Below are 27,245 nucleotides of genomic sequence, written 5' to 3'. Positions count from 1 at the left end.
TGGGTTGCACTTTGCTGTGTTCACCACTCCAGAGCTGGCTAAAGTAGGGCGGGCTCCGCCAGGCTTTCACCATTGCACTGGAACTGGACATCGTACAAGAGGCTCCTGGAGAGGGGATGGCAAGAAAGGATGAGTGCAAAGGTACCACAGTGCGCAGCCTGCAAGCTGCACAACCTCAACACAAAGCTCAAGGAAATGTTCACTAGTGTCATTAGCTGGCTAAAGGTGTCTCTCCTTCCTGCAACGTGCGGTGTCAGCGCTCCATGGATACCTCTTTACATGGACACCAGGAGGACTTTCAGGTGGCTTAAACATCCACTGCCCAGTGTTGGTTGACAAGGTGGATGAACCCTGTTTTTACCTGGATAAAAAGCACTTGAGTCTTTGAACATTTACTATTTAGTACCTGCAGAGAACGCAGGACATCAGTGTAACAGCAACTGTTCCATTATGGTGCCCCCAAAATCATAAAGGGGTATTGGGTCAGTACAGGTTCAAAGGGGAGAGTGCCTCCCCCTTAACTGCATGCTGGGAAACTGGGTCAGTACTGGCTCAAAGAAGAAGGCACCAAGCTCAGACACTGGGTCAGGACTAGCTTAGAGGGACTGTGTCCCCTAAAACCAGGTTGGGGCATTGGGTCAGGACTGGCTCAGGAGTAGTCCCTCCTAACACCATGCTAGTACCTTGGGTCAGTACTGGCTTAGAGGTCAGCGTGTCCTGTGCATATGTATATGTGTGAGTATATGTGTAAGGTGTGTCAGTGTTTGTGTGTGTGTATATGAGTGTGTGAAAAAGGAAAATTAGTTCTTACCTGATAATTTTCGTTCCTGTAGTGCCACAGATCAGTCCAGACTGTGGGGTGAGCCTCCTTTCCAGCAGGTGGAGACAGACTAAAACTGAAAGGATATCCTATATGAGGACAGAGCCCATCCTGTAACCCTTCAGTATAACAATGTCAAAGCAGAAAATAACAAAACCAGAATAGGATCAAGCAAGTAACCATAAAGCTCAATGGAGCAATGTAGAACAATGTAAGAGATATGGTATGACGAACCGCTCTGGCATGTACTTGGTGCTGGGCAACCAAGGCTTCCTGTATTTGCTCAATACTTGCACAAAATGATGTATGGAAATCTATGAATCTGCAAGAGAAAACAAGCTTCGAGAGGACAGAAAAAACAAACAGGGAAGGCGTCTGGACTGATCCGTGGTACTATAGGAACGAAAATTAACAGGTAAGAACTAATTTTCTTTTCCCGTACGTACCCGGATCAGTCCAGACTGTGGGATGTACCTAAGCTTCCCAAACATGGTGGGACCGAGACAGTCCCGCTCGAAGCACTTGTAGCCTAAAAGACCAGGAACCGGAGCTTGCACATCCAGGCGGTAGTGACGAGCAAAAGTATGCAAGGACGTCCAAGTGGCAGCCCTGTAAATCTCCTACGGAGAGACCAATTGACTCTCCGTCCCGGAAGTAGCTTGAGAACGCAGTGAATGAGCCTTTAGGCCCTCGGGAACTGCCCGACAGTGACAAAGATAGGCAGAGGAGATCGCTTCCTTCAACCACCGCGCAATAGTGGTCTTAGAAGCCGGCTTACCCCAATTAGGCCCACTCCAGAGGACAAAATATGGTCCGAGACCCGAAAGCCAATGGAAACCTGGATAGCGAAGTAGAACCCATTTGGCATCAGGTTTACGCAGATCACCCCCAGTCGCAGGGGAAAACGCAGGGAGTTCTACCGACTGGTTGGCATGGAAGTTAGAAACAACTTTTGGTAAGAAGGAAGGGCCCATCATGAGGGATACCCCGGAATCGGAAAATCGCAAAAAAAGTTCCCGACAAGACTACGCTTGGATCTCCGAGATCCGACGATCAGAAGAGATAGAGACTAGAAAGACAGTCTTAAGTGTAAGATCATTGAAGGTAGCGCAATGGAGAGGATTGAACAGAGCCGCACAGAGGGCCCGAAGTACCAGATGAAAACTCCACGACGGGCAAGCGGGCCGAGAAGGTGAACGTAGAAGCTTGACGCCCTTCAAGCACCGAATCACATCCAGGTGGCCTGCTAAGTGATGACCTTCTACTCGACCCAGGAGAGGGAAGACCTGTACGCATAGAGAGCGAAAGGAAAGACCCTTGGAGAGACCTTTTGGAGAAAGAGAGGACGAACGAGATCGGGGCGGAGTACGCTGAGATACCCGACTCAGCACAAACAGATTCAAATTGTTCCATAAACGCACGAACGCCAGGGAAGCAGATTGTTTCTGGGCCCTCAGCAAGGTGGGGATGACCTCCTCCTTATAGCCCTTGTGCCTTGGGTGATGCCGTTCAAAAGCCAGGTCGCTAGACAAAAGCGATCGGCCTGGTCGAAAAATACAGGTCCCTGATGAAGGAGCCGAGGAAGATGGCCTAGCTGCAGAGGTCCGTCAGTCGCTAGGTTAAGAAAATCCACGAACCACAGCCTGCGTGGCCACTCAGGTGCTACCAGAACCATGGGACCCCTGTGGAGTTCTATTTCTCTGAGAACTTTCCCGACCAGGGGCCACGGAAGGAACACGTACCGCAGGACTTCCGCTGGCCAAGGGAGAACCAGAGCATCCACGCATTCGGAGCCGTGTTCCCTCCAGCGGCTAAAGAACCGATTCGCCTTGGCATTGCGAGGGTCGCCATGAGGGCCAGGGGGGGGGGCCCCACCTGTCGAAGATGAGATCCATGGCTGCGTCAGAGAGTTCCCTCTCCCCGGGATCGAGCGACTGACGACTGAGAAATCGGTCTGAACATTCTCCTTGCCCGCGATGTGGGAGGCCGCCAGGCACTGTAGATGTGCTCTGCCCAGGCAAAGAGACAGCTGGTTTCCAGGGCCACCAGCAGACTGCGGGCGCCTCCTTGGCGATTGATGTAAACCACGGTGGTGGAGATGTCAGACAAGACCCGCACCGCCTTGCAGATGAAGGGGAGAAACTCCAGAAGAGCTAGGAACACCCACCCGAGTCTCCAACTGAATGATGTGCCAGCGAGACTGAGCTGCTGGCCTGATCTCCTGGGTGGACTGGGAGAGGCAGACCGCACCCCAGCCCGAGAGACTGGCATCCGTGGTTACTATCGTCCGCTGTGGGACTTGGAGAGGCATTCCCTGTAGCAGATGAGGAAGGGAAAGCCACCACTGCAAGTCGACAATGGTAGAGCCCAAAACGGGAGGACTATGTGAAAATGTTCCGCCACTGGCTGCCAACGGGAAAGCAAAGCTGTCTGTAACGGTTGCATATGAGTAAAAGCCCATGGGACTAGATCGATGGTGGATGCCATGGAGCCCAGACCTGCAGGTGGTCCCAAGCCGTCTGAGAAGGCAGCGAGATGAGATTCTGAATCTGGTCGATCAACTTGAGAGCCCACGCGCAAAGCAAGAAGACCTTGCCCACCCTGGAGTCGAAGTGGGCTCCCAGGAACTCTAACTCCTGGGAGGACTGAAGGTTACTCTTGGAGAAATTCACTATCCACCCGAGAGACGCGAGAAGAGCGAACACGCGATCCACCGCCTGCCGGCAAGGAGCCTCCACCTTGGCCCTGACGATCCAGATGTCCAGGGAGGGGTGAACAAGGATTCCTTCCCGGTGGAGAGCTGCTGCCACCACCACCATGACCTTGGTGAAGGTGCAAGATGCCGTTGCAGGACCGAAGAGGAGGGGCCTGGAACTGGAAGACCCGGTTGAGGATGTCAAAGCGAAGGAACTTCAGTAGTCGCGATGAATTGGAATATGGAAATACGCCTCTGACAGAACGAGTGAGGCGAGGAACTCTCCGGGGTTAACCGCCACGAGGACTGCTCGCAGAGTTTCCATGCGGAGTGCGGGATCTTGCGAGCTCGGTTGATTCCCTTGAGGTCGAAGATCGGCCGAAAGACCCGTCCTTCTGGGGAACGAAAGTAAATAGAATACTGGCCTGCGGCAAGATCGCTCTCTGGAACCGGGACCACCGCGCCCAGACACAGGAGCCTGGTGAGAGTTTGTTCCACCACTTCCCGCTTGGACCGCCCGCATGGGGAAAATAGAAAAAGATCCCGAAGATCTCGAGCAAAGTCGAAGGCGTACTCGTCTCTGAAAATGTCTAGGACCCACTGGTCCGACATGATTTTGACCCATTCCACGAAGAACAGGGAAAAGCGACCGCCTAGGAATGGGACCGAGGAACAAGTCAAGTGAACTTCATTGTGTGGCAGGCTTAAGGGTGGAGCGCGTGGGCTGGCCCTTGCGAAAGGGATGGCGCCCATGGGAAAGCTGTGACCAAGACTGCGATCAAGAAGGAAAAACCTCCTGAGGAGCCACACCGCCCGCGTGGGGTATACTGTCTCTGGCCCCGAAAACGTGGACGAGAGGGTGTAAGGGACGGGATGGTTTCGAACGGTCCTCCGGAAGCTTATGGACCTTACTTTCCCCTAAGGAATCCATAAGTTTCTCAAGGTCCTTGCCAAACAGCAGCTTACCTTCGAACGGCAACGTGCCCAACCTGGCGTTGGAGAACGGAGCGGCCGACCAATGGTGCAGCCAGAGGAGCCATTTGGCGGACATCACCGAGGCCATTGCCTTTGCCTAGAAGCGGAGGTGGTCGTATGCTCAGCCTCTGCATACGGGAGGTCCCGGGTGCAGAGCAACTGTTGACCCCACCTGAGACCTGCCCGCAGCATGAGACTGCTGCAAATAGTCGCACGCACCCCGCCAGGACATCAAAAATGCAAGTCTGTAAAAAGCGTCTGTAAAAGCCATGGAACCCTCCTGTGTCGGGACCGCAGAGTAGTCCACGGAGGGATTATTGGGGGTTTTTTTTTTAAACTAAGCATACCTCCGGGAGGGGGTAAGCTTGTCCATGGCACGGCCATCCCTGAGTCCCGCCTCGGGAGCCTCCCATTCCCGCAGGCGCAACAACTTGTGCGTGGGATGAAAGGGGAAGGTGCTTGCCGGATCCCTGATTCCCGCCAGGACCGGGTCCATATCCTCGGGCAAAGAGGCCGTAAGGGTGTCCGTAAGACCCTGGAGTCGTCCCCCTCCAGGGGTGGAAGGGAATCCTCCGCAACCGGATTGGCAGCAGGATCTGGGGATACCGGATCTGCCAGGAGGTCGGGGGGGGGGGGGCACCCCCGGGAAAACCTGCGCCCCAAGGGACCCCGGGGGCTCCGCAGCCGGTCTAACTGTCAATGGCGCGGAGTGGGGAATTTTCGCCGGGGGGGGGTCAAGGGGGGGACCTTCCTCCTCCTCCTGCAGGCTAGCTAAATAAGGATCATGCAGGAGGAGGACAAATTCTGTGAAAAAACGCCCTAAATGTCCCGGGTGGGAAGGGGGAGGGGGAGGCGAGGGGATGTCAAAGAACCCGTCCTGGGGGGTCACGGGGCTCAATCGGGGGGTGGCTGTTAAAAAACGGCCCCCAGCCCCAGGGAGCTCCAAAAACGGAGCCGATGAAAAATTCAAAATGGCCAGGTTCCCGGGCTTTCCCGACCCGGGAACGGCCTGGCCAAGCTCTGGGACTCGATCCCCGGGCTAAATTTGCCTGCCCTGCCGAGGAGGGACCTTCCCCACCCGGCAGGGAGGCAGAGCAGAGGTCCCCTCGCAAAAAACGCGAAGGGGGCTGACACAGAAGAGGCAGGCTGCCTGCCGCAGCAAAGAGAGAGCCGCTCTGAAGAAAAAACTGCAGAAAAAAAGGTTTGATTGACAGCCTGCAGGCCTGGAGTGAAGCAGGGGGGAAACCTGCTGACTCCTGCCTGTCTGGCTGCCGGTTCAAGCCCTGAAAGAACCAAAAATAAAGAATATGGGTCTGCTGCTGTAGGTAAGTAATAAAAGTACTGGAAATACTTTTAAACTTAACCTGATTCCTTTGGCACTATGTAATAATTTTTTTTTTTTTTTTTTTACAGACTGAGCACAGCAGCAGAAAACTACGACCCCTCGGCAGCCAGAGGAGGGGGAGACGAGAACTGGACTACCAGACTCGGTCCCCACACCTGGAAGCGATAACGGACACAGGCAATGCACTGCACAAGGGGCCAAGCCCACCTGAGTCCAGCAAGAGCCAGGAGATGGAGCCGTCTCCTGAAGAAAAATTCAAAATCTACAAACTTCCTGACTAAATTTTACTTTTATTTTGACAGGAAGAAAAACACAATATCCCTAAGGAATAAGTACTTGCTTGATCCCGGAAGAAATGAAGAAAAGAAAGGCTGACTAGCCTAGAACAGGATACCGAAGGGAGACCTGCTGCACCTGCTGGAGACAGACGAATACTGAAGGGTTACAGGATAGGCTCTGTCCTCATATAGGATATCCTTTCAGGTTTAGTCTGTCTCCACCTGCTGGAAAGGAGGCTCAACACACAGTCTGGACTGATCCGGGTACGTACAGGGAATGTATGTTTGTATGTGTATATGTGTATGCATCTATTCTATGTGTATGTACTGTATATGTGCGCATGCAGGTGTGTATAGTGCATGCATGTATTTATTTATTTATTTATTTATTTATTTAATTTTATATACCGGCAACCGTTTGCACATCGTGCCGGTTTACAGATAACTTACTTATGTATGATGTGTATGTACATGTATGAGTATATGTGTATGGAGTGTGAGAAAGTTTGTGTGTGTGTGTGGTTGGTGTGTGAGAATGCATGTTTGAACCTCCTTACGTATGTTTATGTACACGTGTGAGTGCCTGTGTTTATAGTTCATGCATGTATGATGTGTATGTATTTGTGTATGTATTTGTGTATGATGTGTGAGAGTGTATGAATATGTGTATGGTGTGTGAGTGTATGTATATGTATATGGTGTGCATATGAGTGTAAGTGTATGTGGTATGGTGTATGACAATGTATATTTGTACGTACATATGTGTATACTATATTTTGTGTTTGTGTTTGTACTGAGTGAGTGCAGATGTGTATAATGCATGCAGGTATGATTTATATGTATATGTGTAGGGTGAATAATAGTGCAGGTATGTGGTTTGGTGTGTGAGAATGCATGTTTCAACCTCCCTATGTATGTGAATATATAAGAAAATTGGTTCTTACCCGCTAATTTTTGTTCCTGTAGTACAACGGATCAGTCCAGACTCCTGGGTTTATTCCTCCCTGCCAGCAGATGGAGACAGAGAAAAGCCTCGCTGACACTGCTTGATAAGCCTTGGTGCCACCTGCAGAGATCAATATTAATCTGTACCCAAGCCAAAAAACATTATGTGCCAAAAAACTTAATTAAAAACTTGTAAAAAACTCGTAATATATGAACAAGCTAAGAACAGAAGTACCCTGAAAGGATTATAGCTTAGCGGAAGACTCTCCCCCTCCAACCCCGTTAACCCGTTGGTACTACAGGAACGAAAATTAGCAATTAAGAACCAATTTTCTTTTCCTTGTACGTTCCCGGATCAGTCCAGACTTCTGGGACATACCAAAGCTTCCTAGAGAGGGTGGGATCTGGAGAATCCCGCTCGCAAAACACCTTCACCAAAAGACCGGGAACCCAAATTTCCCAAATCCAATCGGTCATGCTTCGCAAAAGTATGCAGCGATTTCCAAGTCGCCGCCCTGCAAATCTCCTGCGGAGACACCAACTGGACCTCAGCCCACGAAGCCGCCTGAGCCCAAGTCCAGTGGGCCCGCAAACCCTCAGGAACTTGACGGCCTTTGAGAATATACGCTGACCCAATAGCCTCCTTAAGTCACCTGGCAATAGCTGCTTTGGAGGCATAAGCACCTTTCTTCGATCCACTCCATAAAACAAAAAGATGATCCGACCGCCTGAAACCATTAGTAACCTTGAGATAATGAAGCAAGGCCCTGTGGACATCCAACAGCTTAAGCTCCCGAGCATGCTGCACAGAATCATCCAACTCTGTAAACGCTGGGAGCTCGATAGTCTGATTAACATGAAAGGCAGAGACCACCTTCGGGTCAAAGGAAGGAACCGTACGCAACGTGACTCCAGAATCAGATATTTGAAGGAACGGGTCCCTGCATGAGAAAGCCTGCAATTCAGAAATCCTCCTGGCGGAACAGATGGCCACCAAGAAAACGACCTTGAGAGTCAAATCATTAAGGGTCGCTCTCCGAATTGGCACAAATGGAGCGTCACACAATACTCTCAGAACTAGATTAAGGTTCCAGGGGGGACAGACCTTCCGCACCGGAGGACTCAAATTTTTAACTCCCCAAAGAAACCTCTGTACGTCCGGATGAGAAGATAAGGAGTAACCCTCAACCTTCCCTTGCAAGCAGGCTAGAGCTGCTACCTGTACCCTAAGAGAATTAAAAGCAAGGCCTTTAGCTAAACCCTCTTGTACGAAAGACATGATCAATGGGGGTGGGGAGGGGGAAAGTCGCCCCAGAGCCTTCCCACGCAGTCCTCCTAGTCTTCTTTTTTTTTTAAACTTTACTAAAAAATAGCAGGGAAGTTCCTCTCCTAGAGCTGAAAGGAGCTGTCCAGCTCAGATCAACCACAAAACAAGAAGGCGAGAAACCCCTGAAGAAGAAAAAAGGGGCTGAAAGCCGCACGGCCGGCCTCGTGAGGGGAGGGATCTGGACCACCAGATTTACCACCCACGGAACAATCTGGACCTCAGCTGGTCCACCTCGACTGGACAGGGAATGGTTCCCAAAGGGAGCTAACCCCCTGGGGGGAAGGCTCACCCGAAAAAAGGCTAAACAAAGGACTGCAGGTTTATGCACCCAATGCCATCTGCGGAGACAGAGAAAGGAAAATTAGGTCTTGCCTTCGATAATTTTCGTTCCTGTAGTACCAAGGATCAGTCCAGACTGCTGGGTTATGCCTCCCTTCCAGCAGATGGAGTCAGAGAGAAACTGAAAAGCACCTCCCACATAACCCGGGGTGCCAGCTGCGATCCCTCAGTATCATTGATATCAAAGCAGAATGAATGGCCCTTACTACCATTTCCATGTATTAAACTATGCGCAAAAACACGCTGAAAGAAAACAATGACTAGATCAAGTTAAAACTGAACCTGAGAACCAGGTATGTATAAGAACGTGTAAGAGGAACAATTGTACTTAAGAAAGCTCTGCAAAAAGACACCGACTGGCGTCAAAACCTGTCAAGAGAATAGAAAAAAAACCCAGTTGATTGGACTCTCCTGCATATGGGCGGGCGTCTGGACTGATCCTTGGTACTACAGGAACGAAAATTATTGAAGGTAAGACCTAATTTCCTTTCCCTGTACATACCAGGATCAGTCCAGACTGCTGGGATGTACCCAAGCTGCTCTAAATGGGGTGGAACCTGGAGAGTCCTGCGCGAAGCACACTACTGCCAAACGAATCTACCTTAGGATCCCGTACGTCCAACTGGTAGTGTTTAGCAAACGTGTGCAAGGATTTCCACGTGGCCGCCCGACAAATCTCTTGCGGTGAGACACACTGGTTTTCTGCCCCTGAAGCCGCCTGAGATCTAAGAGAATGTGCCTTAAGACCGTCCGGCACATGGCGACCGTTACAAATGTATGCGAAAGCAATAGCGTCCTTCAACCATCGGGCGATAGTAGTTTTAGAAGCCTTAGCCCCTCTCTTAGGACCGCTCCACAAAACGAAGAGGTGGTCGGACAAACGAAACAGATTAGTGACCTCCATGTATCGCAAGAGGACTCTACGGACATCCAACCTCCTCAGATCTCTATCATCTACCGAGAAGGAAGACAACTCGACAGATTGGTTGACATGAAAAGCTGACACTACCTTGGGCAGAAAGGAGGGAACTGTGCGAAGTGAAATACCGGAATCAGAAATCCGCAAAAAAGGCTCACGACAGGACAAGGCTTGTAACTCAGAAACCCGCCTGGCTGAGCAGTTAGCTACGAGAAAAACAGCTTTGAGTGTCAAGTCCTTAATTGTCGCTCGCTTCAAAGGCTCAAAAGGGGGCCCGCAAAGACAACGGAGCACTAAATTCAAACTCTAGGACGGGCAGACCGCATGTACCGGCGGTTTCAAGTGTTTGGCCCCGTTCAAAAATCTGACCACATCTGGGTGCGCTGCGATGGAAATACTATTAACCTTACCACGAAAGTTGCCCAAGGCCGAAACCTGAACCCTGAGCGAACTGTAAGACAGGCCCTTCCGTAGACCGTCCTGCAAGAAGGACAGAATGTGAACAATAGAAGTCCTGCGTGGTGACAAGCTTGCCTCGCCACACCACGAATCAAATGCCTTCCATACCCGAACGTAGATAAGAGAAGTAGAAGTCTTTCGGGCAGGCAGAAGAGTAGAAATAACTGCCGCCGAGTATCCCTTTTTTCTTAACCACCGCCTTTCATAAACCAGGCCGCTAGACAGAATCGACCGGCCTGTCTAAAAATACTGGACCCTGTCGAAGCAGGCGGTGCAGATGGCTGAAGCGTAGCGGGCCATCCACTGCCAGGTTGACCAGATCGGTGAACCTCGGTCTTCAAGGCCACTCGGGAGCCACTAGAATCACCGGTCCCGGGTGAGACTCTATGCATTGTAGTATCTTTCCGATGAGTGGCCATGGAGGGAACACATAAAGCAGGATGTGTGGTGACCAAGATAGAACTAGAGCGTCCACCCCTTCGGATCCGTGTTCTCACCGGCAACTGAAGAAACGAGCTGCCTTTGCATTCAGACGAGTCGCCATCAGGTCCAGGCAGGGGACTCCCCAACGTCCCAAGATCAATCTCATCGCTTCCTCCGACAGCTCCCATTCCCCGGGATCCAACTGCTGGCGACTGAGGAAGTCCGCTTGAACGTTGTCGACCCCCGCTATGTGAGTCGCTGCAATCCTGTCTAGGTGGCGTTCCACCCAGAGCATCAGCTTGTCAGCCTCGTCGGTCACTAGTCGACTTCGGGTGCCTCCTTGTCTGTTTATGTAGGCCACCGTGGTCGCATTGTCAGACAGAATCCGAACTGCTGTGCTGCGTAACATCGGTAAGAAGCGCTGCAGAGCCAGGCGAACTGCCCTGGTCTCCAATCTGTTGATAGACCACCTGACTTGCAACGGCGTCCAAAGACCTTGAGCTGCCCTTGACCGGCACACTGCCCCCCAGCCGGAGAGGCTGGCATCGGTCGTAACAACTACCCACTGGGGACTCTCGAGATTCACCCCCTGTAGCAAGTGAACCGGATTGAGCCACCAGCCCAAACTGGATCTGGCAGGCTTGAGCAGCGGCAAGGGAATCTGGTACTCCTCCGACTTGGGGTCCCAATGGGATAGCAGCGCTCTCTGCAAAGGTCTCAGATGTGCGAAGGCCCAAGGCACTAGTTCCAGGGTGGATGCCCTATATCCAAGAACCTGTAAATAATCCCATACCACCGGGGAGGGAAGCGACAGTAGCCGCCGCACTTGAGACATCAACCGGTCCATGCGGGAAACTGGTAGCGAAACTTTGCCTAACAAGGTATCGAACTAAGCCCCCAAAAACTCTATTACCTGGGAGGGGATCAATTGACTCTTGGCATAATTGACCACCCAACCCAAGGAATGAAGACGAGACATCACCATATGCACTGCCGCCTTGCAGAGTTCTTCCGACTTCGCCCGGATGAGCCAGTCGTCCAAGTAGGGATGAACCAGTATCCCCTCGCGTCTCAAGCTCGCCGCAACCACCACCAGCACTTTGGTGAACACTCGGGGAGCAGTCGCCAGCCCGAACGGCAGAGCACAAAACTGGTAGTGTTGGCCCATTATCATGAACCTCAGAAACCGCTGGTGGTGCTTGTGGATTCCGATGTGAAGATAAGCTTCCGTCAGATCCAAAGGAGCCAAAAACTCTCCTTTGTGGACCGCTGCAATGACCGATCTTAATGTTTCCATATGAAAACGAGGTACCCGTAAGGTCTTGTTGACTTGCTTGAGATCCAAAATTGGCCGGAAGGAACCGTCTTTCTTGGGCACCACGAAATATATAGAGTAACGACCGGTCCAACGTTCTGACAGAGGGACCAGCACGACTGCTCCCAGGGCCCTCAAACGTGATAGAGTCTGCAGAACCACCTGCTGCTTGTGTGGTGGCCCGCAAGGGGACACCAGAAAAAGATCCCGGAGGGGATAAGCAAAATCCAAAATGTAACTGTGACTTATAATGTCTAACACCCACTGGTCCGAGGTAATTTTGACCCATTCCTCTAAAAACAGGGACAGCTGACCCCCGATTTTGGGAAGGGAGGAATGGGCCAGCGTCTCTTCATTGAGCTGGTTTGCCGCCGGGAGCGAATGCATGGGTTCCGGCACCCTGAGGCCGCCTGCCTCAAAAGGAATAAGACCAGGTCTGAGCTCTAGAAGCCGGTTGTCTAGCAGTATAGCTCGAAGCACCCGACCAGGCCTAAAATGGCGCTGTCCCCGAAAACGGCCCCGGTAGCCACTCTGTGAGTGGGCCGTCCTGGGCTTAACCTCCAGTAAATTATAAACATTGTTGCTCTTCCCAGTCATGTTCACATTGTTCTCTTAGTTGTTCACATCCTTGTTAATTGTAAAACATATTTTTCAGTATGTGCTACTTGTTGTAATGTAAACCGGAATGATAAGTAACCCTGTTACTTGAATTTCGGTATAAAAAAGTTATAAATAAATAAATAAACCTTGTTGTCACCCAAGGCCTTAATGAGCTGCTCCAGCTCATCCCCAAACAACAACTTACCCTGAAAAGGGAAGAATCCCAGTTGAGACTTCGACGAGGCGTCCGCAGACCAGTTCCGGAGCCACAACAGACGCCGTGCAGACACCGCTGAGAACATAGTGCACGCTGAAGTACGTAAAAGGTCATATAGTGCATCCGCCGTATAAGCGACTGCTGATTCCATACGGGCCGCCTGTTCCGCCTCCCCATGAGGAAGGTCCTGGGCTGTCAACATCGGTTGCACCCAACGCAGCAAGGCCTGCTGCATCATGCTACTGCATACGCCACCCAAATTCCTAAGGCGGACACTTCAAAAATGCGCTTGAGTAACACCTCCAGTTTCCTATCCTGGAGGTCCTTAAGAGCAGTGCCACCAGTCACCGGAATAGTAGTATGCTTGGCAATGGCCGTGACCGCCGAGTCCACCTTAGGGATTTTAAGAAGATCAATCGACTCGAGAGGAAGGGGATATAACTTTTCCATGGCTCTAGTGACCCTCAAGGAGGCCTCCCGGGGACTCCCACTCCCGGAACACAATCTGGGAAAGTTTCGGGTGAAAAGGAAAAGTCTGCGGCGGAGCTCTTAGACCCGCTAAAGCCGAGTCTCCCTTAGATAACTCTGATGACTCCTGGGACAGGGGAAGATCAAGCTCCTGGAGCACGTGCAAAATTAAAGGGTCCAGTTCCTCTCGTCTGAACAGGCGGAGGACTTGGGGATCATCCCCTTCCAAATGTGTGGGAACGTCCCCCTTGTCACCCATATCTGGAGCCAAAGGGTCCTGCGAGCCTGGATCCACCAGGTCAATCGGGTCCAACAAGCCATCCCCCGGGGAAGAAGGAGGGAAATGTGAAGGCACCTTTTCCTGGCCCCTAGAAAGCTTAGGGATCTTAATGGGGCTGGGAGACTGGGTATCCCACTCAGTCTCCGCCTCCAGAAATGCCTTGTGCATTAAAAGTATAAACTTCAAAGAAAAAGGTTTCTGCCCCTTTAAGGGCCCTCCCGGGGGAGGAATCGGAGGAGGAGTTGTGCCCTTGGGCAATTTGCGCGGTCTATGCGGCGGGGACAGTGGAGGAGGGAGATCCTCTCCCTCCTCAGAATCTTCTGCATCCCCCTCTGAGGCCGACAAAATGGCCGCCGCTCCCGCACAAATCGGGAGCAGCCCAGGCCTCAGTCCCTCAGCATCGTGCGTAGGGACCGCCCCCCGCGCTGAATCGGGTCGTCGCGAAGGCCCCTGGCCCCCGGGGAGTCACCGGGAGCAGAGGCCTTCACGAGAGAGCCAGAGCCCCGGCTCTCCACACGATTGACAAGCCGTTCCTCTCGACATTCTCTAGCAGCTGGGTGAAATGTCCACCCCTTCCGGAGGCCCGGGAGACGGACAGGTGTGGCTGAGGTAAGAACAGAGTGAAATTAAATAAATAACCTCCTGACGTTTCTGTTCAATAACTCTTTTATTTTTTTTTTTAACTCTGCCCCTAGGAGGAAGGCACTGGTAAAGAAAGAGGACACTCAGAGGAATTAGTACCTCTCTGAGGGAGGGGGAGAGTGACCGGCCCACCGGTAAATCCTCCCCCTCTGCTCACCAGGCTAGGGCAGAGAAAATCTCTGGGTATTGGCTATAGGGCAATGCCCTGCCTTGCCTGTCCCTATCTAGTTGCACTGAAAAGAAGTGAAAAGATATTAAACCTTTTTTTTTTTTTGTATTCTTTTTAAAATGATCTAGTCAAAAGTTCTAATTGTTTTTTACCAAACCTGGTGGGGCAAGGCCCCAGAAATTTTGAGATCAGGACCGCAGGTTATGCCTCTCAATCTGCTGGAGTCAGAGAAGATACTGAGGGATCGCAGGTGGCACCCCGGGTTATGTGGGAGGTGCTTTTCAGTTTCTCTCTGACTCCATCTGCTGGAAGGGAGGCATAACCCAGCAGTCTGGACTGATCCTGGTACGTACAGGGAAATACTGAGCTACTGCAGGTGGCACCAGGGCCTATCAAGCAGTGTCAGCGAGGCTTTTCTCTGTCTCCATCTGCTGGCAGGGAGGAATAAACCCAGGAGTCTGCACTGATCCGGGTACGTACAGGGAATGCAGGTTTATGCACCCTATGCCATCTGCTGGAGAGAGAGAAAACTACTGCAGGTGGCACCAGGGCTTATCAAGCAGTGTCAGCGAGGCTTTTCTTTGTCTCCATCTGCTATGGTGTATGAGAATGCATATATTTTGTGTGTGTGTATGTACTGAGTATGTGAGTGCAGATGTGTAAGGTACATGCAGGTATGATGTATATGTGTATGGTGAATAACAGTGCATGCATGTGATTTGGTGTGTGAGAATGCATGTTTGTACCTCCCTATGTATGTGTATGTATATGTGGGAGGTATAGGCATATGTGCACCTGATTATCATGGACATGATGTCAGTGAGAAGTTGCTTTCGCTGAGCAGTGGGCTTAAAGGGGAAGCATGGTGACAGGATTCTCTTCTCCTCTTCCTCCATTGAAGATGGTGACTCCAGAACTGACTTCTGTTTCCGTTTCCTAAAAGGGTGAAAAAGAAGGTCGGTGAAGGTTAGAGTATGTGTGTGTGTGCGTGCGTTTCCCACAGCTCTAGCGGTGGCCAGTGTGAGTGTGGTGTGTGTTTGCGTTTCCCACAGCTCTAGCGGTGGCCAGTGTGAGTGTGGTGTGTGTTTGCGTTTCCCACAGCTCTAGCGGTGGCCAGTGTGAGTGTGGTGTGTGTTTGCGTTTCCCACAGCTCTAGCGGTGGCCAGTGTGAGTGTGGTGTGTGTTTGCGTTTCCCACAGCTCTAGCGGTGCCCAGTCTGAGTGTGATGTGTGTGTGTGTGCGTGCGTTTCCTACAGCTCTAGCAGTGGCCAGTGTGAGTGTGGTGTGTGTTTGCGTTTCCCACAGCTCTAGCGGTGGCCAGTGTGAGTGTGGTGTGTGTTTGCGTTTCCCACAGCTCTAGCAGTGGCCAGTGTGAGTGTGGTGTGTGTTTGTGTTTCCCACAGCTCTAGCGGTGGCCAGTGTGAGTGTGGTGTGTGTTTGTGTTTCCCACAGCTCTAGCGGTGGCCAGTGTGGGTGTTGTGTGTGTATGTTTCCCACAGCTCTAGCGGTGGCCAGTGTGAGTGTGCTGTGTGTTTGCGTTTCCCACAGCTCTAGCGGTGGCCAGTGTGAGTGTGGTGTGTGTTTGCGTTTCCCACAGCTCTAGCGGTGGCCAGTGTGAGTGTGATGTGTGTTTGTGTTTCCCACAGCTCTAGCGGTGGCCAGTGTGAGTGTGGTGTGTGTTTGCGTTTCCCACAGCTCTAGCGGTGCCCAGTGTGGGTGTTGTGTGTGTGTGTGTACGTTTCTACAGCTCTAGCGGTGCCCAGTGTGAGTGTGATGTGTGTGTGTGTTTGCGTTTCCCACAGCTCTAGCGTTGGCCAGTGTGTGATGTGTGTGTGGTGTGTGTGTACGTTTTCTACAGCTCTAGCGGTGCCCAGTGTGAGTGTGATGTGTGTATGTGTTTGCGTTTCCCACAGCTCTAGCGTTGGCCAGTGTGAGTGTGATGTGTGTGTGTGTACGTTTTCTACAGCTCTAGCAGTGCCCAGTGTGAGTGTGATGTGTGTGTTTGCGTTTCCCACAGCTCTAGCGGTGCCCTGTGTGAGTGTGATGTGTGTTTGTGTGTGTATGTTTTCTACAGCTCTAGCGGTGCCCAGTGTGAGTGTGATGTGTGTGTGTGTGTTTGCGTTTCCCACAGCTCTAGCGGTGGCCAGTGTGAGTGTGGTGTGTGTTTGCGTTTCCCACAGCTCTAGCGGGAGCCAGTGTGAGTGTGATGTGTGTGTGTGTTTGTGTTTCCGACAGCTCAAGTTTGCATCCTTTTTTAGACATTTTTCTTGGTTCCTTTTCTTTTGTCTAAACAAATTGTATTTCTTCGCCACATGCTCTTCAGCTGTCAGTGCTATATTCATTCTTTATGAGGGCAATTTCCAAAATCCATTTCTGCGGCTAAATGACTGAGGAAAAATTTTACTCCCAAACTTTCACTAATTTCCACAGGGAAAACTATCCCTTTGAAAAAGTATCCACCCAACTTTGTACCTCCTTTTTGTACAGATACTTTTTCTGGGACAAGTTAAGCGCACACTTTTAAAAATACAAAATTATGCATGGAAGTGCAACCATACCCCAATTCTGGCTCTAATGAAGAGCAGCAGTCTGTGCTGTATTGATGCATAACTGTATCAGTGTGACACCTGCATGGGGCTCTGATATAGATCTGCTCTTCAGCTGTCTGTGCTGTATTCATGCTTTACTTATCGGTGTGACACCTGCATGGGGCTCTGATGAAGATCTGCTCTTCAGCTGTCTGTGCTGTATTCATTGTTTACGTGTATCAGTGTGACGCCTGCATGGGGCTCTGATGAAGATCTGCTCTTCACCTATCCATGCTGTATTCATGCTTTATATGTTATCAGCATGATGCCTGCATAGGGCTCTGATGAAGATCTGCTCTTCAGGTGTCTGTGCTGTATTCATGCTTTATGTGTATCAGTGCGATGCCTGCATGGGGCTCTGATCAAGATCTGCTCTTTAGCTGTCTGTGCTGTATTCATGCTTTATGTGTCTCAGTGCGTCACCTGCATGGGGCTCTGATCAAGATCTGCTCTTCAGCTGTCCGTGCTGTATTCATGCTTTACGTGCATCAGTGTGATGCCTGCATAGGGCTCTGATGAAGATCTGCTCTTCACCTATCCATGCTGTATTCATGCTTTATATGTTATCAGCATGACGCCTGCATGGGGCTCTTATGAAGATCTGCTCTTCACCTATCCATGCTGTATTCATGCTTTATATGTTATCAGCATGATGCCTGCATAGGGCTCTGATGAAGATCTGCTCTTTGGGTGTCTGTGCTGTTTTCATGCTTTATGTGTATCAGTGTGATGCCTGCATGGGGCTCTGATCAAGATCTGCTCTTTAGCTGTCTGTGCTGTATTCATGCTTTATGTGTCTCAGTGCGACACCTGCATGGGGCTCTGATCAAGATCTGCTCTTCAGCTGTCCGTGCTGTATTCATGCTTTATGTGTATCAGTGCGATGCCTGCATGGGGCTCTGATCAAGATCTGCTCTTTAGCTGTCTGTGCTGTATTCATGCTTTATGTGTCTCAGTGCGTCACCTGCATGGGGCTCTGATCAAGATCTGCTCTTCAGCTGTCCGTGCTGTATTCATGCTTTACGTGCATCAGTGTGATGCCTGCATAGGGCTCTGATGAAGATCTGCTCTTCACCTATCCATGCTGTATTCATGCTTTATATGTTATCAGCATGATGCCTGCATAGGGCTCTGATGAAGATCTGCTCTTCGGGTGTCTGTGCTGTTTTCATGCTTTATATGTATCAGTGTGATGCCTGCATGGGGCTCTGATCAAGATCTGCTCTTTAGCTGTCTGTGCTGTATTCATGCTTTATGTGTCTCAGTGCGACACCTGCATGGGGCTCTGATCAAGATCTGCTCTTCAGCTGTCCGTGCTGTATTCATGCTTTACGTGTATCAGTGTGATAGCTGCATGGGGCTTTGATGAAGATCTGTTCTTCAGCTGTCTGTGCTGTGTTCATGCTTTACATGTATCAGTGTGATGCCTGCATGGGGCTCTGATCAAGATCTGCTCTTCAGCTGACCGTGCTGTATTCATGCTTTACGTGCATCAGTGTGATGCCTGCATGGGGCTCTGATGAAGATCTGCTCTTCAGCTATCTGTGATGTATTCATGATTTACATGTATCAGTGCGACGCCTACATGGGGCTCTGATGAAGATCTGCTCTTTAGCTGTCTGTGCTGTGTTCATGCTTTACATGTATCAGTGCGACGCCTACATGGGGCTCTGATGAAGATCTGCTCTTTAGCTGTCTGTGCTGTGTTCATGCTTTACATGTATCAGTGCGACGCCTACATGGGGCTCTGATGAAGATCTGCTCTTTAGCTGTCTGTGATGTATTCATGCTTTACATGTATCAGTGTGATGCCTGCATGAGGCTCTGATGAAGATCTGCTCTTCAGCTGTCTGTGCTGTATTCATGCTTTACGTGTATCAGTGCGATGCCTGCATGGGGCTCTGATGAAGATCTGCTCTTCAGCTATCTGTGATGTATTCATACTTTATTTATTTATTTATTTATTTATTTAAAGTTTTTCTATACCGGCATTCGCGATAAATATCGCATCATGTCGGTTTACAATTAACAAGTGGATAGGTAACAAAAAAAGGTAAAAAATAACATTTATCCTAATAATAATAATAATAATAGTAGTAATAAAACATTAAACAAGAGAAGGCTAAGGTATGCAGTTACAATAAAACAAGGGAGTAATACAACTTGGAGCGTATCACTAGGATGCCTGTCCAGGACTTTGATGAAGATCTGCTCTTCAGCTATCAGTGATGTATTCACACTTTACGTGTATCACTAGGATGCCTGCCCAGGACTTTGATGAAGATCTGCTCTTCAGCTATCCATGCTGTATTCATGCTTTACGTGTATCAGTGTGATGCCTGCATGGGGCTCTGATGAAGATCTGCTCTTCAGCTGTCTGTGCTTATTCATGGTTTACACGTATTAGTGTGATGCCGTCATCTGGCTCTGATGAAGATAAGAATTTAGATCTAGCTATTTTGGATGTCTATGGGGCCAAAATTGATGAAAAGGAAAGGGAATATTTATCTGAAAATATCCAAGCTGCACAAAATCCTCATGGGATACTCTTTTATATTGTGAAAAGATTGACCTCTAAGTCTGGCTCTAATCAATTCAATATTGATCCTGACCCTGACAAAACTGAGCTCTCTTTACAAACAAAGCTGAGGCTTTTACGGATTCTTTTTCTGATTCTTTATGCTCTACTTCTGGAAATAATGGTTTCCCTGTTGTATGGGAAACTTATGTAGAAAATTCATCGGAAGAAGCGTAGAACTTGCACACTCACTGATGGTTCGAATACATCTCTTATTTGCATGAAGAAGAACGTTTCTGAATACATTACGTAGTAATGTCATAAATCTTTCCTTCTCTTAAAGTCATGTTCCAAAACTTCTGAAAATTGGAAATGTTAAATCTATTTTTAAAAAAGCTGACTCTTGATCAGGATGAGTTTAAGAATTATTGTCCTATTTCTTATTTGCCATTTATTGAAAAAATGTTTGAGAAGGTAGTGTTCAAACAACTTCAAACTTTCTTGGATGATAATTCTATCCTTGACTTTCATCAATATGGGTTTAGACCTGGTCATAAATCTGAGATCTTGTTGTTATTCTTGACTGACATATTTCAACGTGAGTTTGATAATGGAACTCTTCGTAGTGTGCTTGGATTTGACAGCAGCTTTCGACACAATTGACCATACCATCCTGTTAAATCGGTTGAGAGATGTGGGTGTGAGTAATCCGATCATAAACTGACTTGGTTCATATCTTAGGGACAGGATAAAGGAGTTTAGAGTGGTGTGCAAGAACACTAAATCTGCATTATTTGCACAGAACACTGGAGTCAGCCCTGTCGGCCTTCTTGTTCAATATTCACTTGGCACCTATTGGCCATGTTTTTGCAGAACTTGATGTTAACTACCAAACATTTGCTGATGACATTCAGCTTTTTTTTTGTTCTTTTTAGGTGTTCTCCTAATGAAACCCTAGATAAAGTAACAAAATGTTTGGAGAAATGTAATAGGTGGGTATTTGTTAACAAATTGGTTCTGAATTTGTCAAAGACTGAGATTTTATATTTATCTCAGTGTCCCTCTGAAAATATACTTACTTCATTAAATGCCGATGGCATTAATATAGTAATCTTGAAAGCGGTTAGGGATCTCGGTGCATTAATGTGCACGAAGCTCTCACTCAAACCGCATATTAGTTCTGTAGTACAGAATTCCTATTTCAAACTAAAAATGTTTAGGTGACTCCATCCCTTTTTACATAATGTTGACATCAAAAGTGTACTTCATTCCTTAGTAATGTCCTCGATAGATTATTGAAGTGTTTTAGATTTGGGATTCCTGCAAAGTGCGATACAGTCCTTACTATGTGTTCAGGATTCTGCGGCAAGAATAATTGCTCAGATTCCGTCTCATTTTTACAATTATCCTGTGTTGATTGAACTCCATTGGTTACCAAATTTTTGCTGCATTAAAGTAAGAGTGTGTATGCTTGTGGTTAAAGGGTTACACAATCTGGCTCCCCACAGTTTTAACTCAGCATTAAAAATCTACAAATCCACAAGATCTCTGAGGTTAGCTACCCAGCAGCTTTTGGATATTCCTTCCTTTGAACTAGTCTGGCTCGATAAAGCAAGAGAAGGACCTACTCTATGGAATTCCCTTCCACATCGTATCAGGGAGGAATGTGTTATACTCAGAAAACTATTGAAAGCTTTTTTATTTCACAAGCTTTTAGCTTATGAGTCTTAATTATGAGCTTTGATTTGTGCTTTAATAGTTATATGCCCTTGCTTCAGGATTATAGAAAGTTTCAATTGGTTTTGCCTTATTTTATTTTTATTTATATTCAGTTTTGTTAATTTACTGTGTTTTAAATGTTTTATGTTGTTGTTAATTTACTCTTACTATGTTTATATAATTTTAAATTATAAATGGCAATATGTAAACCACCTAGGAATGTTGATAGGTGGTCTATAAATTTTGAATAATAAACAAATAAAATCCTCTCTTCAGCTGTCTGTGCTGTATTCATGTTTTTTTTGTGCTTCCATCAAGGGTCACCAACCCCCTATTCATCCAGCTCAAACCAGAGGAGATGGGCCCACCAGGGCCAAAGAACCCCCTGAGAGGAAATGAAGATCTCTCTTCCATTTTTCTTCTTTTTTTATATACTCCAGACTGCAGGTTTTGCACCATCTACCACCTGCTGGAGACAGAGAAATACTGAGGGACTGCAGGTGGCACAGTGTCAATGAAACTTTCTCCATCTCCATTTGCTGGCAGGGAGGCAAAACCCAGGAGTCTGGACTGATCTGCCTACGTACAGGGAACTGCTCTTCAGCTATCTGTGCTGTATTCATGCTTTAGATGTATCAGTTTGATGTCTGCATGGGGCTCTGATGATCAGCACAGCAGCGCTTAGCAGGAAAGAAGAAAACACGCAAGCTTCTCCTACACAACACAGCCAGTGCACCCCCTGCTATTCTAGTACCTACTGCAGATAGTTCAATGCACCTCACTCCTGCCCTGCAGCACCCCCTGCTATCCCAGCACTGAGATACCACCACCCACCCACACACCCAGCCCTACCAATGCACCTCACTCCTGCCCTGCAGCACCCCCTGCTATCCCAGCACTGAGATACCACCACCCACCCACACACCCAGCCCTACCAATGCACCTCACTCCTGCCCTGCAGCTCTCCCTGCTATTCTAGTACTGAGACCCCCACACTCACCTCTGCCAATGCACCTCACTCCTGCCCTGCAGCTCTCCCTGCTATTCTAGTACTGAGATACCACCACCCACCCACACACCCAGCCCTAGTAATGCCCCTCACTCCTGCCCTGCAGCTCTCCCTGCTATTCCAGTACTGAGACCCCCACACTCACCTCTGCCAATGCACCTCACTCCTGCCCTGCAGCTCTCCCTGCTATTCCAGTACTGAGACCCCCACACTCACCTCTGCCAATGCACCTCACTCCTGCCCTGCAGCTCTCCCTGCTATTCCAGTACTGAGACCCCCACACTCACCTCTGCCAATGCACCTCACTCCTGCCCTGCCTCACCTGCTATTCCAGTACTGAGAGCCTCACACTCACCTCTGCCAATGCACCTCACTCCTGCCCTGCCTCACCTGCTATTCCAGTACTGAGACCCCCCACACTCACCTCTACCAATGCACCTCACTCCTGCCCTGCCTCACCTGCTATTCCAGTACTGAGAGCCCCACACTCACCTCTGCCAATGCACCTCACTCCTGCCCTGCAGCACCCCCCTGCTATTCCAGTACTGAGATACCACCACCCACCCACACACCCAGCCCTACCAATGCACCCTCACTCCTGCCCTGCAGCACCCCCTGCTATTCCAGTACTGAGAGCCCCACACTCACCTCTGCCAATGCACCTCACTCCTGCCCTGCAGCACCCCCTGCTATTCCAGTACTGAGATACCACCACCCACCCACACACCCAGCCCTACCAATGCACCTCACTCCTGCCCTGCAGCTCTCCCTGCTATTCTAGTACTGAGATACCACCACCCACCCACACACCCAACCCTACCAATGCACCTCACTCCTGCCCTGCAGCACCCCCTGCTATTCCAGTACTGAGACCCTCACACCCAGCCCTACCAATGCACCTCACTCCTGCCCTGCAGCACCTCTGCCCTCTGTGGAATGTGATAAATCTGAGCAGTATATCTCTTTTCTCTTACTGGAAAATGAAGTGCTTGTGAAAGTCTATGTAGAAGTTATTGAGGAAGTCGTCCACAGTATGAGACCTGGCTGTCACCCCCAGGTGGAGCAGAAAGGGTTTCGGAGCTCTTGGTTTCATCCACAGCCTGTAGGGTTCTTTTCCCATCTTTTGGTCCTGGTTATGACTGGCTGGTGGCTTGCTGACCCTGACAGGTTTGATAGGGGGAAGCGTCTGTTGGCAAAATAACATTTGTTTAGAATGTTTTCTCAGTCCTTTTGTTCGGCAGCTAAGGACCAGCAAGTGCTGCTAGTAGAGAAACAAGTACAATGGCACATTTCTGAAAGAGCAGATCCTATGCCACAGACATACCAGCTGGAACCAGTGCCATTATGACATCAGCAGGAATTTGATACCATCAGGAATTTTTGTCCCAAGTGTTACTGTGTTATTATATGAGATACAAGGATGATTTTGATCTGTAACAAAATTTTCCCTTTGGTGCTGCATGTTACTCAGTGAAACTAAGATGCATACGACTGACCCCAGAAAGAAAGAAATTCAAAAATGAACTGAAAACATGGTTATTTAAAATTGCCTATAACCTACCTTAAAACTTACCTGAAATCAGAGCAAATACCAATAAGGTCAAAGTCATTAATAAACCAACTATAGAACTAAACAGCCTCATCACACCCCAAGGACGTCAAAATAACAAATCAAAAACTTATCTTATAAACCACTAATCTCTTATCCCCGTACCTTTAGTTAAAACTCTATATCTCACTTGATTACACTGTCAATGCTCATGCCTATGCATATTATGTATGTTATGTGATTATATTTAGTCATTGTTTAAGTCATAAGAACATAAGAAAATGCCATACTAGGTCAGACCAAGGGTCCATCAAGCTCAGCATCCTGTTTCCAACAGTGGCCAATGTTATGTTGTAAACCATTGTGATCTTTCTTTGGAACAACGGTATATTAAATAACTAAATAAAATAAAATAAAAATTATATATGTTACGCCCGCCACCTGCGGCAGCCCTGCAGTACAGCCCTCTCACCTTTCTAAGCAACTTCCAGACTCCAGCTCCCTGTCGCTTGTGGCAGTGGGCCACCGGCTCCAACCTCGGGCTCCCACCAGCGCCTCCGGCCTTGCTTCACTTCCCAGGACATCCAGGCAGGATGCCTCCATCCATCGAGGCTCTCTGCGCGGTTCACGGAGAGACGCCGCCAGCAGCGCCGCGCCCCTCCTTAGGCGCGCGCACATCAGTAAACCTTTTAAAGGGCCCGCGGCAAGAACCTGGCCGCGGATCCGGATGCTGACGTCAGATCCTTCAGCGTATAAATGCTCAGGCCTCGCACTGAAGCGTTGCCTTTGCAACAGGTCTCCTCAGTTCCTTGTTTGGTTCTGAGTACTCGCTGCCTGCGTGCTTCCTTGATCCAAGAGTGCCCCCAGCAGTTCACCCATTCCAGGCCCTCTTCTCTTTCCTCGACCCCCCCCCCCCCCGACCCTGTCCTTCTATTTCATGATTATCAACCCTGCAAGCCAATGTTAATTTGAATTAAAGGAAAATTAGTTTCTTACCTGATAATTTTCGTTCCTGTAGTACCAAGGATCAGTCCAGGACACCTGGGTTGTGACTCCGCACCAGTAGATGGAGACAGACTAAAACTTGTGGGCGGAGCTATATAAGCCCCTGTGCCAGTCACAGCCCCTCAGTCATACGTAATGTCAAAGTAGAAACCCAAAGGGCAACCATAGCTAACTAACAAAACTTGCCATTTAATCGGAAACAATTCCAACCCCTGCGGGAACCGGACTCCCCAACCGGGAGAGCGAACAAGCGGTGAGCGCAAGGAAACAACGATGAGCGGACTCTCCGTCAGCGGGCGGGATCCTGGACTGATCCTTGGTACTACAGGAACGAAAATTATCAGGTAAGAAACTAATTTTCCTTTCCCTGTACGTACCAGGATCAGTCCAGGACACCTGGGATGTACCAGAGCCAACTTACCGAGGGTGGGAAGCAGAGAGTCCTGCTCGGAGTACCCTCTCTCCAAACCCTCCGACCTCAGCGGCCTGAACATCCAGACGGTAATGTCTGACGAAGGTATGCAACGACTGCCAGGTAGCCGCCCTACAATCTCTTGGGGCGACACCTGAGAAGACTCCGCCCAGGACGCAGCGTGAGACCTTGTCGAATGAGCCCGAAGACCCACCGGCGGAGTCTTTCCCCGTACAAAGTACGCTGAGCCTATGGCCTCTTAGAGCCAACGGGCGATCGTCGTGCGAGACGCTGCAGCCCCTTTCTTGGGACCAGAAAGGAGGACAAACAGATGATCCGTTATCCGAAAAGGATTAGTGACCTCCAGATAGCGAAGGAGGGACCTCCTCACATCCAGCTTTCGTAAGTCTCTCGTCTTCGGATCCGACGACTCCCCGACCGCGAAAGCGGGAAGTTCAACGGATTGATTCAAATGAAAAGCCGAGACGACCTTCGGAAGAAAGAAGGGACCATGCGCAAGGAAACGCCTGTGGCGGAGAGTCGCAAGGACGGCTCCCTACATGACCACGCCTGCAATTCCGAGATACGGCGTGCCGAAGAAATCGCCACCAGAAACACGGTCTTCAACGTGAGATCCTAGACAGTAGAGCGCTGCAAAAAAGGCTCAAACGGTGCCGAACATAAGGCAGAAAGGAAAATTAGTTTCTTACCTGATAATTTTCGTTCCTGTAGTACCAAGGATCAGTCCAGGACACCTGGGTTGTGACTCCGCACCAGTAGATGGAGACAGAGCAAAACTTGTGGGCGGAGCCATATATGCCCCTGTGCCAGTCACAGCCCCTCAGTCATACGTAATGTCAAAGTAGAAAGCAATAAGGCAACCATAGCCAACTAGCAAAACACGCCACTTAAATGGAAACAATATCAACCCCTACGGGAACCAGACTCCCCAACCGGGAGAGCGAAAGAAACAAGCAGAGAGCTGTAATCTTAAAGAACTATGAGCGGACTCTCCGTTATTTGATTGTAGCACTGCGGGCGGGATCCTGGACTGATCCTTGGTACTACAGGAACGAAAATTATCAGGTAAGAAACTAATTTTCCTTTCCCTGTACGTACCAGGATCAGTCCAGGACACCTGGGATGTACCAGAGCTAAGTTACCGAGGGTGGGAAGCAGAGAGTCCCGCTCGGAATACCCTCTCTCCAAACCCTCCGGCCTCAGTAGCCTGAACATCCAACCGATAATGTGTGAAGAAGGTATGCAATGACTGCCAGGTAGCCGCCCTGCAAATCACTTGAGGCGACACCTGAGAAGATTCCGCCCAAGACGCAGCATGGGACCGCGTCGAATGAGCCTTGAGACCCACTGGCGCAAGTTATCCGCACTAGGTACGCTGAGCCACTGGCCTCTTTGATCCAACGGGCGATCGTTGTGCGAGGCGCCGCAGAACCTGTCTGTGGGCCCGAAAACAGGACAAACAGATGATCCGTCACCCGAAAAGGATCAGTGACTTCTAGATAGTGAAGAAGTGACCTCCGCACATCCAGTTTTCGCAATTCTTTCGATTTCGGGTCCGAAGACTCCCTGACCGCGAAAGCGGGAAGCTCCACTGATTGATTCACGTGAAAAACCTACACTACCGTAGGCTGAAACGAAGGAACAGCCCGTAAGGAAACCCCTACGTCAGAGATCCGCATAAACGGCTCCCTACATGACAACGCCCGTAAATCCGAAACACATGACAACGCCCGTAAATCCGAAACACGGCGTGCCGAAGCAACCGCCACTAGGAATACGGTCTTCAACGTGAGAGCTTGGACCGTAGCGCGCTTCAAGGGCTCCAACGGTGCCGAGCCTACGGCGGAGACGGACAAGGTGAACGCAAGGGAGGACGGAGGTGTTTAGCCCCCCCGCAGGAAACGGGCTATATCCAGGTGAAGAGCCAGGGAGGCTCCCCGGACCTTCCCTCGCAAACAACCAAGCGCCACCACCTGGACCCGTAGCGAACTGCACGCGAAGCCTTTGGCCAGCCCGGCCTGGAGAAAAACCAGAATATCGGAAACGGCAGCGACAGTGGGGTTCAAACCCCGCTCAACATACCATTCCTCAAAGAGTACCAATACCCGGACATACGCCAGGGACATAGACTGCTTCCGGGAACTCCACAGCGTAGCTATGACCGCGGCCGAGTAACCTGTTCTCTGCAACCGATTCCTCTCAAAAACC

General features: G+C 49.6%; 1 protein-coding gene across 3 annotated transcripts in view; it reads right to left on the bottom strand.

The window, feature by feature from the left end:
- CFAP65 (cilia and flagella associated protein 65) overlaps positions 1-27,245 on the bottom strand; it is a 401,443-nt gene continuing 374,198 nt past the window's right edge. For all 3 annotated transcript variants that reach the window (XM_029605027.1, XM_029605028.1, XM_029605029.1), the window contains 3 exons: positions 23,025-23,236; positions 15,012-15,152; positions 1-105 (listed from right to left, as the gene is read on the bottom strand). In XM_029605027.1, the coding sequence (XP_029460887.1) occupies positions 39-105; positions 15,012-15,152; positions 23,025-23,236 (420 nt within the window). In that variant the 3' untranslated portion in view covers positions 1-38. The remainder of the gene's footprint in view (positions 106-15,011; positions 15,153-23,024; positions 23,237-27,245) is intronic.

The sequence above is a fragment of the Rhinatrema bivittatum genome, chromosome 6 (genome assembly GCF_901001135.1).
Source record: "Rhinatrema bivittatum chromosome 6, aRhiBiv1.1, whole genome shotgun sequence".
NCBI classification, from domain to species: domain Eukaryota; kingdom Metazoa; phylum Chordata; class Amphibia; order Gymnophiona; family Rhinatrematidae; genus Rhinatrema; species Rhinatrema bivittatum.
Note: the sequence above shows the minus strand (reverse complement) of the source record. Positions and strands in the feature narration are given on the sequence as shown.